The sequence below is a fragment of the Leptonychotes weddellii genome, chromosome 4, assembly GCF_054177405.1.
Source record: "Leptonychotes weddellii isolate Sample4059 chromosome 4, ASM5417740v2, whole genome shotgun sequence".
Classification (NCBI taxonomy): domain Eukaryota; kingdom Metazoa; phylum Chordata; class Mammalia; order Carnivora; family Phocidae; genus Leptonychotes; species Leptonychotes weddellii.
Genome location: NC_138372.1, coordinates 8710798 through 8727684, shown reverse-complemented (window position 1 = coordinate 8727684; position 16887 = coordinate 8710798). Strand labels below are relative to the sequence as shown.

General features: G+C 46.8%; 1 protein-coding gene across 1 annotated transcript; it reads right to left on the bottom strand.

Moving 5' to 3' along the window:
- Positions 1–4100: 4100 nt before the first annotated feature.
- CFAP107 (cilia and flagella associated protein 107) lies at positions 4101–16596 on the bottom strand. Its single transcript, XM_081817512.1, has 3 exons — positions 15729–16596; positions 9183–9296; positions 4101–5670 (listed from the first exon to the last, which is right to left on the bottom strand). The coding sequence occupies exons 1-3, from the start codon at positions 15840–15842 to the stop codon at positions 5392–5394; spliced, it is 507 nt and encodes a 168-aa protein (XP_081673638.1). The 5' UTR covers positions 15843–16596; the 3' UTR covers positions 4101–5391.
- Positions 16597–16887: the final 291 nt, after the last annotated feature.

The following is a 16887-nucleotide window of genomic DNA, read 5'->3' as shown; positions in this document are numbered from 1 at the left end:
GGAATTCTAAGGCACAGCGGTCAGTGCTCTTGAACCTTTCACTGTGCTGTCCCAGCACCTGGAGATGGACTGCTCACTTTATACTTTGTAATACATCCTGGAGACGTAGGCTCCTGCTGTTGCTGGGAAGCCTTAGGGAAAGTCAGGTCCAGGTGTTTGCAACACTGTTTTCATGCCAGAATCTGTTATTCCAAAGAAATTGCACAAGTAAAATAAGAAGGCAGCCTCCTAGAGTAGTTCCCAGGGTATGTTCCCCAGACCAGCAGCATCAGCAGAGATTTCGTCACCGGAGAACTTGCAGGGACTGTGACTTCTTGGCCCCACCCCAGACCTACTGATCCACAAACTCAGAGGGCAAGAACCCCGCCCCTGTCCAGCTGTGCTAATGCCACTCAAGTTTGAGAATCGAGCTGAAGCAGGGATGTGGGGAAAAGATCCTCACTCTCCTTTCCACTCCTTTGGAAAAGATTGGGTGATCCTCCTCCCTGGTTTCACTGGGGCCACTGCTACGGGTTGTGCAGCCCAATTTGGTAATCTGGTTACAGTGTTTCAATCTGATTTTCAAATTCTTATTAATCCGATGCCAGTACTTCTGGCCACTGTAGTGTTTTGTTTATACAGTCTCTCTCTCTCGCTCTCTCTTTTTTTTTTTTTTTTTGAGAGAGAGAGAGGGTGGGGAGAGAGAGAATCTCAAGCAGACTCCCTGCTGAGCACAGAGCCGGATTCAGGGCTCAATCCCACGACTCCAAGATCATGACCTGAGCCGAAATCAAGAGTCGGACGCTTAACTGACTGAGCCACACAGCCGCTCCTAAAGCCACTTTTTTTTTTAAAACATTTTATCTTATTTATTTGAGACAGAGAGAATGAGAGAGACAGAGCGCACATGAGAGGGGGGAGGGTCAGAGGGAGAAGCAGGCTCCCTGCCGAGCAGGGAGCCCGATGCGGGACTCGATCCAGGGACTCCAGGATCATGACCTGAGCCGAAGGCAGTCGCTTAACCAACTGAGCCACCCAGGCGCCCTTAAAGCCACTTTTTAATCAGTGTGTGTGGAAGGCCAAGGAGTGCTGACCCATGCAGGCAGCCACAGGGCTTGGGCTCCTTCACCCCACCCCCCACCCCCACCATTGCCCCTTTGCCTTCCCAGTCGCCTGAAAAGGACTAGATATGTCTCGGGGGTTAAGTGATGGAACACGCTGAGTGCACAGGACTCCTGCCTTGCATCCAGGCTCCAGATGAACAATGCACCCCCCCACACTGAATCAATGCCTGCATCCTCATCCCCCCCGCCGAACCTCTGAATATGTTAGTTTATATTCCAAAAGAACTTCGCCGATGTGACTAAGGATTTGAGATGGAGGGATTATCCTGGATGATCCAGGACCCTGTGTATTGACAAGGGTCCTCCCAGGAGGGAGGTGGAGAGAGAAGATGCTACGCTGCTTGCAGCTCTGGAAAGAGAGAGGGGAGACCATGAGTCGAGGAGTGTAGGTGTCCCCTCGAAGCAGAAAAAGGCAAGGAACCCATTCACCCCTAGAGCCTCCAGAAGAACCCCTTGTGGGCTTAGCGCCTCCGGAACTGTAGGAGAATAAACTTGTGTTGCTTTAGGCAACCAAGTTTGTGGTATTTGTTAGAGCAGCGGTAGGGAACCCATACACCATCTTTCAGGCTTTTAACAAACCTGCTAAGCTCCTTCCCAGCACGGAGCCTCACACATGCTGTTCCTGCGATCTAGGCCACCCCTCTGCCCTCCCCACCTGCCCCTGCACCTGGCTAGTCCCCCACTCACCCGCCCCCCAGCAGTGTTCGGGCCTCTGCCTGAATACCCCTTCTTTGGGGAAGGCTTCCCTGATAGATCATGTCTCCATGCCCCCATTATTGCTCTCAAGATCCCTTTCCTTCAGTACACCCCCACTGATCTCCCTCACGACACACTGGCTACCAAGGTCCCGAATTCCGTAAACCTGTCCCCAACATCACTCTGTCCTGTCCTGTATTTGTTTAAGATCCCTCTCCTCTGCCTGATGGAAGGCTCTGTGATGTCAGTGTCTGGTTCGACCACAGCTCAAAGGATGTTTGTGGGACAGCCGAGTGGCTGCTGGCGGGCCCAGCGGGGTGCCCAGCGGGATGGCAGCCCACGGCAACCACTTGGAGCTCTTCTCCTGGCCCAGCCTCCTTCACTCCCTTCCTCCCACCACTCTTTCAGCAAACAGGACTCAGCACCTCGTGTGTGCCAGGCTTTGACTTGAGAGAACTTTGAGTCTGGTAGGGAAGACAGGGTCAGTGAACAGACTCTTGGAGGAGTGAGTGATGGCTCTAGAGTGTGCTCAGGTCAACCTAGAGGAGGCCTGGGGCCAGCAGGGGTCCTTGAAAGGGACGGCCCGAACCCAGTCTTCCTCTACTTTGAGTCACATTATTTCCGGTCCAGAATCACAGCCAACCACACACACATGTCCCTGAGCCAAATGCACAGCAGACCAACACGTCCAGCTGGTCTCAAGGCTTTTATTTCTTTGAAGAGACAGTTTGCACAAGGGCTAAGCATGCATGCTCTGTGACCAGCCCGCCTAGGTTCAAATCCCAGCTCTAGGATTCATTACGTGCGCAGTATCAGGCCAGCCAGTTAATCTCTGTTGTCTCTGTTCTTTGTTCCCATTTCTGTAAACAGAAATAACGTTTATAATCCCTACCTTGGGGCACCTACCATGGATGACGGTAGCAACAAGTCAATGAGATAATCTCGTTTAGGCCTAGATCCTGGCTTTTGTTGAACTGCTTGTTCAACCCAGAATAAATATTATTAGTTTTTTTCTTGCCTTTGTTTTTTTTTTTTTTTCTTGATTATTTGCTAGAATGTGGTAGTAGGTGCCAAAAATGTAAGGAAAAGATCCATGGAAAAATACTTCTATTCATTTCTTTTTCTCCAAAGCAGAAAAAAAACAACCGTTTGTAGTGGTGGTTGTGAGATGAGCTGGCAGGGCCTCAGAATTGTATTGATGCCCTGCCACGGATGGACGGAGGGAGGAGCAGAGAGGTGACCTCCTCTCTGATGCTGGCAGGAGGATTCTGGGGGGGAGGGTTGGGGGGCTCTCTTTGACGCAGAAGTGGGAGTAGCTGACTTCTGGGAAGAATAAGGGGTCTTTAGGCATCAAGATGGGTTGGGGTCTGGACAGAGGTCCACCTTGGGGCAGGGGTGTGGGGAAGCAGCTAGACGTGGGCTCAGAGTGTGGAACATGACTGGGTCGGGGTGATTGGGGTGAGCGTGGGTCCAGAGAAGAGCCCCAAAACACGGAGCGCAGAGCCTACAGTAATGAATGCAGATAATCGGGGTGGAGGCAGAAGGCAGAGAAGGCCATTCGGACACCGCCCTGACGGGGCAGATGCAGGCTGGCCGTGCTCATCTGGAGGCTGGACTCCACATCAGGTGGCAGAACGTGCCTCAAGGGACTCCATCCTTGGTGAGGACAGCACCAAGTCCCTGAACCAGGACAGTGCCCCGGATCTTCTGTCTGCGGGCCAATCCTCATTCTGAAACACTCACTGAAAAATTCCCCATCCTCAAACCCGGAAAAGGATTTAAGAGCTCAGAGGTGGAAGGGAGTGCTGTGTGTCTTGCTTCCTCTGAATCCTGGGTTCAGCGCACCCCTGGGGAGGCAATGACGGGCTGGACCCCTCCCCGACGGCCAGCTCCCCCGGGGTGCCCTCCCATAACCACGTTCTACTATGTCATGGAGCTCTGTGGTGGGTCTCGTGGTCAGATCCCCTTCTGTATGGACCAGACACTCCTGGAGGGTAGGTACCCCACTGTGAGAACCTGCAGGAATCATGTTACCTCTCTGGGCCTCAGTTTCCCCTCGTGTGAAACGAGGGAGAGGGCCTTCTGCCATTCTGCACAATTCTGCATATACGTGACACTCCATTCTGTCAAAGAGCTTTACTTGTGGGATGGAAAAGAAAGGAACCTGAGGGTTTGGAGGAGGGGCGAAACTTTCAAACACAGACCATGATTCTAAGGGCCCCTCGGCGGGGCCGGATTTAAAACTCTGGGTGGGTCTGCAGGCTGCCGGCTGCCTGGCCAGTTGGACAGCACAGTGGGGCTCCGGCTGGCTCTGCCTACATTGCCCAGGGCCTGGCAGCTCTCAGAAGCGTGGGACAGGGTGCAGACGAGGGGGAGGGACGGGGATGGCATGTTCCCGCCGGGACAAAGCATAGGGTGGTGGTCTGGGGTAGGATGAGGTGTAAATGCTCTCCCTCGGGGCAGCCTTGGGTGTGAGCCATCTCTGCTGCAGCTGTTCACGGAGTCCATAGTTTGTAGGGGGAGCTGCAAGAGAAACCAGGCTCTGGGTGAACGGGGCGTGGACCGGCCAGAAGAACGTGTTTTCCAGGGTTGCAGTATCCGGGACCGAGGCTGGTTCCGGAGGGAAGAAGGGCTTGCAGGAGTGTTGGCTCAGGGTGGGGCCGGTTCCCCGCGTACTCAGGAGGAACCAGGCGCTGGTACATAGGCCTCGGAAAAGTCAGCCCCTCGACTGGTGGAGGGTGGCCCTGCCGGCTCCTGGGGGACTGTCCTACCCTAGCAGGGAAGGGAGCAGTGCAGGCTTGTGAGAGCGATCCCGAGGAGAAATCCTTGCAAAAGTAATGAGGAGTGACAAGCCACTCACCATAAGACGCAGGTCCCTTTGCATTGAAGGGTAGGGAGTACAAAAAGTTGCATGCAAAGAAGGACGGTAGCTTGAAATGCAAATCAGATCAAGGCACTCTCTTACAAAAATCCCTTCAAAGTCCTGTTGCTCCTGGAAGGACAAAATCCACACTCCTCGTGGTGGCCTATGAGCCCCGAAGTGGTCTTCCTGCTGTGGAGCATCTTCACTTGCTATTTCCTCCCCTGGAATTCTCCCCCCACTCCCCAATTCCTATATGGCTCCCTCCTTCTCAACTCAGCTCTCTCTTCCAGAAAGACCATCCCTCATCATTCCACCCAAAGGAGATTCACAAATACCTGCCTCACTTTGTGTTCCTTACCTGGCATCTTCACTTCATGGCACATATATGATGGTCCAGAATGATCTTACTCGCCAGATCTTATCCATTAACAGTGTCTTATCTGGGACCCACTGGAATGACAACTCTCCCAAGGGCAGGAACTCCTCCCTGTTTGTCACTCCTGTGTCCCCCAGGTGCTACGTTAGTGCGGGGCCCCGGGGCACCAGTCGTCACTGTTTATGCAAAGATGATGGATCTGAGGGCAGTGATGCTGTCCCTGCCATCCGTGCTCCCAGTAAACCCAGACTGGCATGGCGGACAGGTGAGGGCTTCACCACACAGCCCACGTCACCTCCGTGGCAAGCAGCAGCCCTGCGGGTCAGTAGGATTCTCCCCCCTTCCGGGTCACACTAATGCTCTCTGTGTGAGTCTTTCAGCATCCACAGCCCTAGGGCAGCTGTGGATGCCTCACTGCCCAGCACAGGGGCAAAATCCCGAATTATATGAATACCGAGAAGGGGGAAGTCGGATTTCTCTGGGAGCCACAGCATCTTATGTCCACTCCAGGTGCGATGCGCGGGCAGGTCGGGGTTGTAATTGTGCCGGTTGTAATGGTCATCGTAGGTGCTGATCAGATGGCGGTGGGAGGGCTCCTGGTGGTGCGTGATCAGGTGTTTGTACGGGAGCCCCTGGAGGGACAGACACAGTGGGCGTGTTAACCGATCGGAGCAAGGCATCCACAGGGCGGCGGACGGAGGGAGAAACTGCCGCCTCGGAGGTGTGTGAAGCTGATGGTGAGTGTTGTTGCCTGAGCCCCAGGGGCCACCAGCTGGGAGACACAGTTGTCTGGCCCACCAGGACGCAGCTCACCGTCACACACACATCCCAGCTTCGCGGCAGTCAGTTCTCCGTCTGGGGGCGCCCAACGCATGCCAAGTCAATTCATCCCTAGAATGGGCTATGGGGACACATTAAAATGAAAGGCAGGACACCCAGCTGAATAGGAAGAGCCAGAACCATCTCACTGCTGCCCTTGTGATCTGAAATTACACCCTCTGATGTGTCTCCAGGCTCCTCCACCCAAGTGCCTATTGCCATGGCCAGTGAAAGGCATTGAATACTGAGCATGACATATACACCTTGTATTTCAATCAGTTACTATGGGAAGAGTCAGAGAACGCTCCATAAATTGCCTTCTCCTGCAAAGGATTTATGGTTCCCTTGGCTGGAAACTCGAGGAGTGATTTCTTTAGTGGGAGTTATTTACAAGGAGAAGAAAGCCGTGTCATCCTTACTCTGGGACGTTTGCCTGCATCAGTGCCTTTCCGAAGAAAATCCTCTTGGCCCTGGAAGGGAATCTTGGAGGACTGGGCTGATTTACAGGGGAGGATAATGTGGATTTCCATGCCTGTCCTCATGTCTGGAGCAGACAGGGAGGTCTGTGTCTGCTCTGGTCTGGAAATGCCAGGTGCACATAATATTTCAAGTGGTGGTTCCATAAATAAGTCAGATCACAATGCCAAAGGGAGACGAAGGGGACAGGCACAGACATTAGGCAGGGGTTCCCAAGATCCGCATCACCAGGTGCCGGGAGTACAGGTCCAATGCCAGGGAAAGCAAGTTGGAGGGGTTCCCATGAACCCAGGGAAGTGCTGAGAAGGCATCACAGCAGGGAAAAGGAGAAAGGGATTTTCTTGCTATTCTTCTTGGCTTGGGGCACGGCCCTGCTGTCTTGATGATGAACCTGAGATTTTTGTTTTGATCAGGTATGATCAGGTGACAGATAGAGAGACAACTGCCTTGGAAAAAAATGATTTAGAAAGTTTATTACTGGGGCACCTGGGTGGCTCAGTCGTTAAGCGTCTGCCTTCGGCTCAAGTCACGATCCTAGGGTCCTGGGATCGAGCCCCACATCGGGGTCCCTGCTCCGCGGGAAGCCTGCTTCTCCCTCTCCCACTCCCCCTGCTTCTGTTCCCTCTCTCGCTGTGTCTCTCTCTGTCAAATAAATAAATAAAATCTTTAAAAAAAAGAAAAGAAAGTTTATTACTTTCAATTCCTGAGAGGAGGGGGCATCACACGGGACCACATAGGGAAGCACCAGTGTCGAAGAAGGAGCAGGAGAGAGAAAGAGCATGGCCCAGGACCTCCATGTGTTTTCCAAGGGAAGGAACAAGGTGAGGCAGGGTAAGCAAGTTTGAGAAGTTTAGGATTGCAGAGTTAGATTTCAGCTAAAGAGATGCTTCCGGTTATTAGTGCCTGGCCCTGGAGTGATTTAAGGCAAAGGGATTTTGGCTTGGCATGTGAACGTTACATAAAAGAGGTGGTTGGGGTGTGGGCTCTGGATTGGTTGGTTTGTATCCCAAAGGCGTGCTTCCAGGCAAGCTGTTTACTGTCTGTAGGAACTAGCCAGCCTTGGGAGGGCAGTCTGTCCAGGATTAGCACGGCCCCTAAGATGTCAAACCATCTAAAATTCAGAACACAAAAAAATGCGATGAATATACCTGCCTAGTGGAAAAGCACAGGAAGGGGGTCCTCTCTGGGTGATGCTAACCCCATCGATCCATAGTCAATTGAAAGAGCAGATATGCATTTGTCTAAGAAGGAGGAAGTGTGAAGTGGGGATGGGAGCTGGCTGTCCTAGGAGGAAGAGCAGGATGAAGTACCCGAAAGAGCTGATGGGTTGAAGCAGCTGTGTGGGGCAGTGCTATGTCCAGGGTCCCCGCACACAAGCAGGAGTTTTGAACAGAGTCCTTGGAAATGGATATCTGATTGCTTGGTTCTATTTTGTGTATATGTTGGCAGGGGACTTCTTAATTTTAACCCGATTACATAAGGATTTATTTATTTATTATTTGAGAGAGAGAGAGAAAGAGAGCCGGGGGAGGGGCAGAGGGAGAGGAAGAGAGAGAATCCCCAAGCAGACTCCCAGCCCAGTGCAGAGCCCAACTCCGGGCTCGATCTCATGACCTCGAGATCATGACCTGAGCAAAAAATCAAGAATCAGACGCTTAAGTGGGTGAGCCACCCAGAGGCCCCTTAACCAGATTCTGTGTGTGTGTGTGTGTGTGTGTGTGGTTATCTCTTCATCAGGGTTTGTAATGAGTCCAAAAGACTTTAAGAAGGGCATGAATGTGTATTGAGAACTAGGCTAAGTACTTCATATATATTGATGATTGGGGACCAGGAGCCCCAGATCATGGGCTCTTATTTTGACTTCCTTCTGTGAGCATGCATTTGGGTCTTCAGGGCTCACTAATGGTAACGATTGGCATCCCCAGGGCGTCAGCATGGTCTGCGGATGCTGGCGTACTCCAGGGATATCCGTGCAATCCAGGGATGCCCACACAGAGCTGAAAATGTGGTGCTGTTTATACAGAGATGACTCCCGAATGCAGAAGACAGAGTCCACCCCAGCAGATAATGAAGAGGGATGTGAGGATACTTGCTTGAGTTACAGATCAGCCACCTGCTTAGTCTCTTACCAACCAGCTACACAGTTTTGGACAAGACATTCACCACACCCGGGGCGCCTTTTATCTGCAAATGAGGGTGCTGAGCTGAACAATCTCTTGGAACCCTTCCAGCTCCAAAATGCTCCCATCCTGACACTGCCCACCCCTCACTCTGTGCCCCCACCCTGAGTTTAGGCAGGTATGGGGTTGGGGGGTGCGGGTGGGGGGACATGTCCTGAGGTCGCAGTGCCCTGCTTCCTGCTCCGGGGACCTGTGACACAAGGGCACGCACTCAATGAGTGAGAGAGGGCAGAATGGTCCCTGACTTTTTATACAAAAGAACAGGAAGCTGGGGCATAGAAGATACAAAATACTGTCATCCAAGCATCACCGCTACTCGCTTTTGGAGGACCTTATGTGATTTCTATGTTCCCCTTAACTCGGTATTTACCTTGCTTGTTTATTTCCCACACCCTTTGCCTACATCCTGTTGGGAGAACCTGGAGGAACTGGAAAATGATCCAGGACAGTGCTGGGATACAGGGTGGGGGGGAATGCTACCAGTTTGAGATTTGGCAGATTGTAAATAAAGGTGGATGCCATCTGCAGCCCCTGGGTTGGGGAGGGTGCTCACAAGACTACTACTGTGTCCCCTAGGGGGAACTGAGCTTAGAAGAAGCTGGCAGGTGGTGGCTCCTGAGCACTGGGGTGAGCCCAGGCCTGAGTGTGGGGCCCCCACTCCCTCGTACCTCAATTCTCTTCTTGCCATACCACCTGGAGATCTGGTCTGGTCTGTGGCCTGGGAAGGGGACGTACTCTTTTCTGTAAATGCACTGAGGTGTTTCCTCCGGGGCTTTGGTGAACTGAAAGAGATGAAATGGTCAGGATAATTTCTGCGATGCAGCTTCTCCCACTTCTGCAGCATCCCTTTCCCTCCTGGGCTAGGGAAAGCTGGGCAGAGAAAGGGTAAACACGGAGCCCAGGGCATCCTCACAATGCAAGCTTAATTTTGCCCCCTCCCTTCCAAAGCTCAGAAAGGACTGCGCTCAGGCACTTGGCATCCCACGCCTCAGGAAAGCTCTTACTTTCCTGGTCACCTGACCACTTCTCACCTTCTGTACCTGTTCCCTTTGTGTTCTCTCTCCCTGCTCCCCCCTCCTGCTTGCCTCCTTCCTCTCTTTTTTTTCTTTGTTTTCCTCACCTCTTCCCAGTTCCACTCTTCCCCCACCCCGCCCCATTATATTATGTTTCCTGGTTCCCATTTTTTTTTAATTTATTGTGGTAAAATAGAACAAAATTTACCATTTTAACCATTTTTACATACACAGTTCAGTAGCATTAAGTACACTTATATGGTTATGCAACCATCATCATCACCTGTCTCCAGAACTTCTTCATCTTCTCAAACTAAAACTCTGAGCCCATTAAACGGCTCCCGCCCTTTGCCCGTGGCACCCACCATTCTGTTCTCTGTTTCTATGAATTTGACTACTCCAGGTACTTCATACAAGTGGAATCATACAGTATTTGTCTTTCCACGCCTGGCTTATTTCACTTAACATGATGTCTTTGAGGTTTATCTACAGTGTAGCATGTGTAAGAATTTTCTTCCTTTTAAAGGCTGAGTAATATTTTATTGTAGGCATACCCTACATTTTGCTTATCCATTCTACCTTTTGGCTACTGTGAATAATGCTGCTACAAACACAGATGTATGAAGATCTCTCTTCAAAATCCTGCTTTCAGTTCTTTTGGGTGTAAACCCAGAAACGGAATTGCTGGGTCATGTGGTCATTCTATGTTTAATGTTTTTCTTTTTAAGATTTATTTATTTATTTATTTGACAGAGAGATAGAGCCAGAGAGCACAAGCGGAGGGAATGACAGAAGGAGAGGGAGAAGGAGGCTCCCCACTGAGCAGGGAGCCCAATGCGAGGCTTGATCCCCGGACCCTGAGATCATGACCTGAGCCGACGACAGATGTGTAACCATCTGAGCCACCCAGGCGCCCCTATGTTTAATGTTTTTAACAACTGCCATACTGTCTACCACAGCAGCTGCCCCATTTACATTCCCACTAATCATGCACAAGTGTTCCAATTTCTCCACATCCTCACCAACACCTGCTACTTTCTTTTTTTTTTTTAAAGATTTTATTTATTTATTTGAGAGAGAGAGAGCACATGAGAGGGGGGAGGGTCAGAGGGAGAAACAGACTCCCTGCCGAGCAGGGAGCCCGATGCGGGACTCGATCCAGGGACTCCAGGATCATGACCTGAGCCGAAGGCAGTCGCTTAACCAACTGAGCCACCCAGGCGCCCCACCTGCTACTTTCTTTTTCTTTCTTTTTTTTTTTTTTATCATAGCCATCCTAATGGGTGTGAAGTGGTATCTTACGGTTTTGATTTGCTTTTCCCTAATGACTAGTGATGTTGGGCATCTTTTCATGTGCTTATTGGCCATTTGCATAACTTGGAGGAATATCTGTTCAGGTTTTTCCCCATTTTTAATTGTTTGTGTTTTTGTTGTTGAGTTGTAGGAGTTCTTTATATATTTTGGATATTAATCCTTTATCATATATAATATTAGCAAACATTTTATCCCCTTCCATGAATTATCTTTTCACTCTGTTGATAGTGTTCTTTGATGAATAAAAATCTTCAATTTTGATGAAAGTCCAATTTACCTATTTCTTTTTCTTTTGTTATCTATGATTTTGGTGTCCTATACAAAAAATCACTACCAAATTCAACGTCATGAAGCTTTTCTCGTATGTTTTCTTCTAAGAGTTTTACAGTTTTAGGTCTTACATCTAGGTGCTGATCCATTTTGAATTAATTTTTGTATGTAGTGTAAGGTAAGGGTCCAACTTCATTCTTTCACGTTTGGATATGCAGTTTTCCCAGCACCATTTGTTGAAAAGACTGTCCTTTCACCATTGAATGATCTTGCCAGCCCTGTTTAAATCATTTGACCAGATATGTAAGGACTTACTTCTGAGCTCTTTATTTTGTTCCATTTGTTATATGCCTACCTTTATGCCAGTATCCCAATATTTGGTTACTATAGCTTTATAGTAATTTTTGAAATCAGAGAATGTGAATCCTCCAACTTTGTACTTCTTTTCTTTTCAAGATTGTTTTGGCTATTCAGTTTTTTGAGATTCCAAATGAATTTTAAGGTGGATTTTTTAATTTCTGCAAAAAAAAAAATCATAAGGATTGCACTGATTTCCCATTTGGAAACTGGAAATCGATTTTGGGGATTGCCAGTTTTGGGTAGTATGACATCTTAATGATATTGTGTCTTCCAATCCATGAACATAGGACATCTTTCCATCTATTGACATTGTGTTTTATTTCTTTTGACAATATTTCGTAGTTTTCATTATATGTCTTTTGCCTCTGTGGTTAAGTTTATTCCTAAGTATTTTAATCTTTTTGGTGCTATTATAAATAGAATTGTTTTTTTAGTCCCCCTTTTAGATAGTTCATTGTCAGTGTATAGAAATGCAACCGATTTTTGCATGTTGATTTTTGTATCTTGCTACTTTGCCAAATTCATTTATCAGTTTTGACAGTTTTTTTCTGGGTTTTTTGGTTTTTTTTGTTTGTGTATGTGTGGTCTCTAAGGTTTGGTACATATAAGATCCCGTCATCTGCAAACAGAGATAATTTTACTTCTTCCCTTCCAATTTCTATGTTTTTTATTTCTTTTTCTTGCCTAATTGTTCTGGCTAGAACTTTTAATACTATGTTGAATAGAACTGGCAAAGCAGACATTCTTGTCTTATTCCTGATCTTAGAAGAAAAGATTTTTAGTCTTTTACCATTGAGTATGATGTTAGCTGTGGCTTTTCATATATGGCCTTTGTTATGTTATGGTAGTCAAATGCTAAGTAGAATTCACCAGTAAAGCCATCTAGTTATGGACTTGTATTTTGGAGATGTTTTTGTTTCTTACTTGTTATAGATCTGTTCAGATTTTCTATTTCTTCATGACCCTTTCTTCAATATATACTGTCCTTCTTTGGCTCTTATACCAATTTTTGACTTAAAGTCTATTTTTTTAATGATATTGGTATAGCCAACCCACTCTCTTTTGGTTGCTATTTGGATGGATAACTTTTTCTGTCCTTTCCCTTTCAACCTATGCATGCCCTTAGATCTAAAGACAGTCTCATAGATGGCATACAGTTGCAGCCTAGGTTTTGAGTTCCCCCCGACCATTTTGCCAATCTATGTCTTTTGATTGAAAAGTTAATCTATTTACATTTAAAGTAATTACTGTCAGGGGAGGACTTACTTTTGCCATTTTTTAATTTGTTTTCTTACAGCATTTTTTTTGTCCCTCATTTCTTCCATTACTACCTTTGTTTGTGTTCAGTTGATTATTTTCAATGACACATTTTTATTTCCTTCTCATTTCCTTTCATATATATTCTAGAGATATTTTCTTTGTAGTTATCATGGGGATTGCACATAACATCCTAAAGTTATAACAATCTTTTTAACAACCTATTTTAAATGGACACCAACTTGACTTAGCTCATATATAAAAACTCTGCTTTGTTACAGCCCTGCCATCTCCCATTTTATGGTACTGATGTCATAAACTGCATCTTGATATATTTTGTACCCATTAACACAGATTTATAATTATCTTTATGCATTTGTTTTTTTAAATCCTATAAAAATAGTGGAGTTACAAACCAAAATTACAATAATCGTGGTTTTTATATTTGTCCATGTGTTTACCTTTACCAGAGGTCTTTATTTCATATGGCTTTTAGTTACTGTCTAGCATTGCTCCATTTCTTGTAGGGCAGACCTAGTGGTAATGACCTCCTTCAGTTTTGGTTTATCTGGGGGTGCTTTAGTTTCTCCTTCATTTTTGAAGGATGGTTTTGCTAGCTATAGTATTCTCAGTGGATAAATGTTATGGGGTTTTTCTGTTTTGTTTTGTTTTGTTTTTTAGCACTTTAAATATATCACCCCACCCCCTTTTGGCCTGCAAGGTTTCTGTTGAGAAATCTACTGATATTCTTATAAAGGCTGCTTTGTACATGATGTGTCATTTTGATTTTGCTGCTTTCAAATTCTTTTGTATTTGACTTTCAACAGGTTGAGTATAATATGTCTTTGTGGGGGTCTCTTTGGATATTTCCTACTGGAGTTCACAGAGATTCTTGGATTTGTAAACACATGTCTTGTCTTCAAATTTAGGAAGTTTTCAGCCATTATTTCTTCAAGTATTCTTTCTGCCCCTTTCCTTTTTCTCCCATAATGTGTATACTGGTCTTCATGATGGTGACCCGTAAGTCCTTAGACTCTGTTCTCATTTTTTTATTCCTTTTTTTGTCTCCTCAGACTCAAGAATTTCAAATGATCTCTCTTCAAGTTCTCTTATTCTTTCTTCTGCCTATTCAAGTCCACTGTCAAACACCTCTAGTGAATTTTTTTCAATGTAGTTATTGTATTTTTCAACTCCATAATTTCTGTTTGACTTCTTTTTATAATTTCTATTTTTTATTGATATTCTCATTTTGTTCATATATTATTTTCCTGATTTCCTTTAGTTCTTTGTTCATGTTTTCTTTTAGCTCTTTATGCATATTCAAGGTAGTTGTTTTAAGGTTTTTGTCCAGTCCATTTAAGGGAAGATCTCCACTAACTAACAGGACATGTTCCAGGGTGAATGAAGTCTTAAGTTCTCAGGAGTTTTCTGAGCATGCATCTTGCCTGAACCCGTGTGTGTGTGTGTGTGTGTGTGTGTGTGTGTGGTGTGCTTTTTTAGTTAGTCTATATACACAGCTACTTTAAAATGCTTTAATTTCCCAAAGAGTGTCTCCCCTGCTTCTTCTCAAGGCCTTTTATGTTCTGTTGCATTTCTCCACCTGCAATCTCCAGCCTCAGACTTTCACAGGTCTGTAGTCCCCTAGCAGCTTTCACCAGCTATAACCACCCCTGCTTTCAACTGCTTTTCTTAGCCTGAAACATGAACTAAGACACTTTTCCTTATCTGAGCTCTGAGTTAAGCAAAGCAGAGGGACCAATCCCTCAAGTGGCCTCCAGACAGATTAAAATGTTGCTCCACTCTCTCTGGGTTCAAGGGAAGGAACCGGGAGCTGAGCCACTGCTTCTCTTACACTACGCCATGCTGTTCTAAGGAGAAGATGTGAAAAGAGCAAGTAAAAATACCATGGAATTTACTACCATTTTGAATGTGACTTTTTCTAAATTGGGCATTTGTTCGGTTGCTGTGGACCTTTGACTGCTTTTCAGAACTCTTCTATACTTATTTTAGCTAGGCTATAGTTGTTTCTTAAGGATTTCTGTGGGAGAGTAAGGAGCTGGAGCTTCTTAGTCTGTCATATTTTTCATATCACTCCAACTCTGCTCTCTTCATGCGACCTCTTCTAGGCGTAGGACCAGCCCATATTATCCGTGGGTGCTATCTCGCCCACAGGACCCTGGAGGGATTGCTCAGCCAGTTCTTCCTGCCCTTGGACCTTCTCTTACACACACCTGCTCCCCAAATAAGGCCAAGTCCAATGAGAACTAACAATGGCCACAGGCCACATCTAGCCGGAGGGGTGGTGAATGCAAATGTTCTCCCCCAAAACAGCCTTTTCCAGTTCTCAGAAGTCACCACCACCCTTCCCCACCAAAATTACCAATTGTATATCGTCCTCTTGCCCATTTCCCAAGAAGACATGAGGATATCTCCATGTCTCCGCAGAAATGTAAGTGACTCAGTCTTGATTGCCACCACAAATAAAGATATTCAATTTCAAGTAGGCCAATTCAGGCAAAGTATTTTTGTGTTGGCCTTTAAAGTACATGGGGACACCAAGAGCCCATTTGTTCTGTTTTGAAAGTAAAAACTGAAATTCACAGGCAGCGCAAGGTTGTGGAACAGGAATGCAGGGAGTGACAAGACTGCCTTGGCAAGTACCCCACTCTGGGAAGGCCCAGGCCAGGGACAGCAGACGTTCTGCAAATCAAGGTGCAGAGCAATTAGGGACGGGAACACCAGATGCCTGGAAACACTCCACTGAAAATAATGCTGAGGCACAGCTATGTTGATACCTCTGCTATGGCATTTTCAAGATATAATGGTGACCTTGATGATGGCTTGCATGTAACTCCCCTGTGAAGAGCACAGACACCCTAATGTCACATTCTTAAGATGTAACCATCTGTGACCCTTAATTTGGAAATAGCAATGACCCCATTCTTATCTCTGCCTGCCAGGCCACCCCAAGCCCTCTGTCCACTTTCTCCCACTCCTTACCTTCATCCTCTCTTCCACCCAGTTTCCAGTGAGCACTCGGGTTGAATACTTGGTCTCGACCTTCCAGCTTGGGGTAGAGAAGGACTGTGGACTTACTGCAGTCAAAAACTGCATGGTAAGTGTTTGCCCTGAGTCTTTCGACTTGCCACAGTTTCAGGTTTCAGGAGCGGGGAGATGTTACGCAGTTGCTGAGTTTAGGGTGTCTTTTTCATCTTCCCAGACGCCCTTCTGAGTGGGTATAGATGATGACACTCTGTCAATTTCACAAAACAAATGGGCCCGAGAGTCTACTTTCAGCCTCCAAGGAGAGGTGACCCGATCTTGGATTCCCTACTGTTGACTGTCTCCATGGTGATAGGCTGTGCCTACAAATACTCTCCTTAAGGGGGAAGCTGATTCTTCAGGAGAAAAACCGGCCCCATAGAAGCAAATCGAACCAACAATAACCACCACAAATGAAGGGCCAGAAGGACCTCGTTTTCGTGTTGTCACCCTGTGAGAGGCATCATCCTTGGGGTACTTTTATAAGGATGAGTTGAGATTATCACATTCTATTACTAATTCTATTACTCTAGTGCTGATGTGCTAGGCCCATGCGGAGACATTTGCATGTAGTCACTCATCTAATTCTCATAGCAGCCCTATGAAGCAGATGCCACTTTATACCTATTTTACAGATGAGAGCAGTGAAGCAAGGAGAGATTAAGTAGCTGTTTAAAGTCATCCATGTGAGAGAGTTGGGATCTGAATCCACTCTGATTCAGGCCTAGACCCCTGGGCTCCACTCAGTGCTTGTCTGCCCCTTTGCCCAAGGGGCTTCCACAAAGAATCCTATCTTTGTGCTCAAACTGATACCATGTGGTTCACTCGGTTAGTCTTCATTCACCTCACAATCATTTTATTGAACACATGCTACATCTTGGGCACTGAGCTGTGTGTGTAATGCATCAGTGACTAGACCAGGGTCCCATCCCCACAGAGGGACCCCTCTGAGGTCCAATGGGAGAAAGGCCATTATTTTATTTATTCACTAAGCAAAAAAAAATTAGGAACAACCTATCTATTGAGGGAGGGCTGGTTCAATAAATTATGGTACATCTATATAATGAAATACTCTGTAGTTGTTACAAAATGCTAACAGAGAAAGGTGTCTCTGATA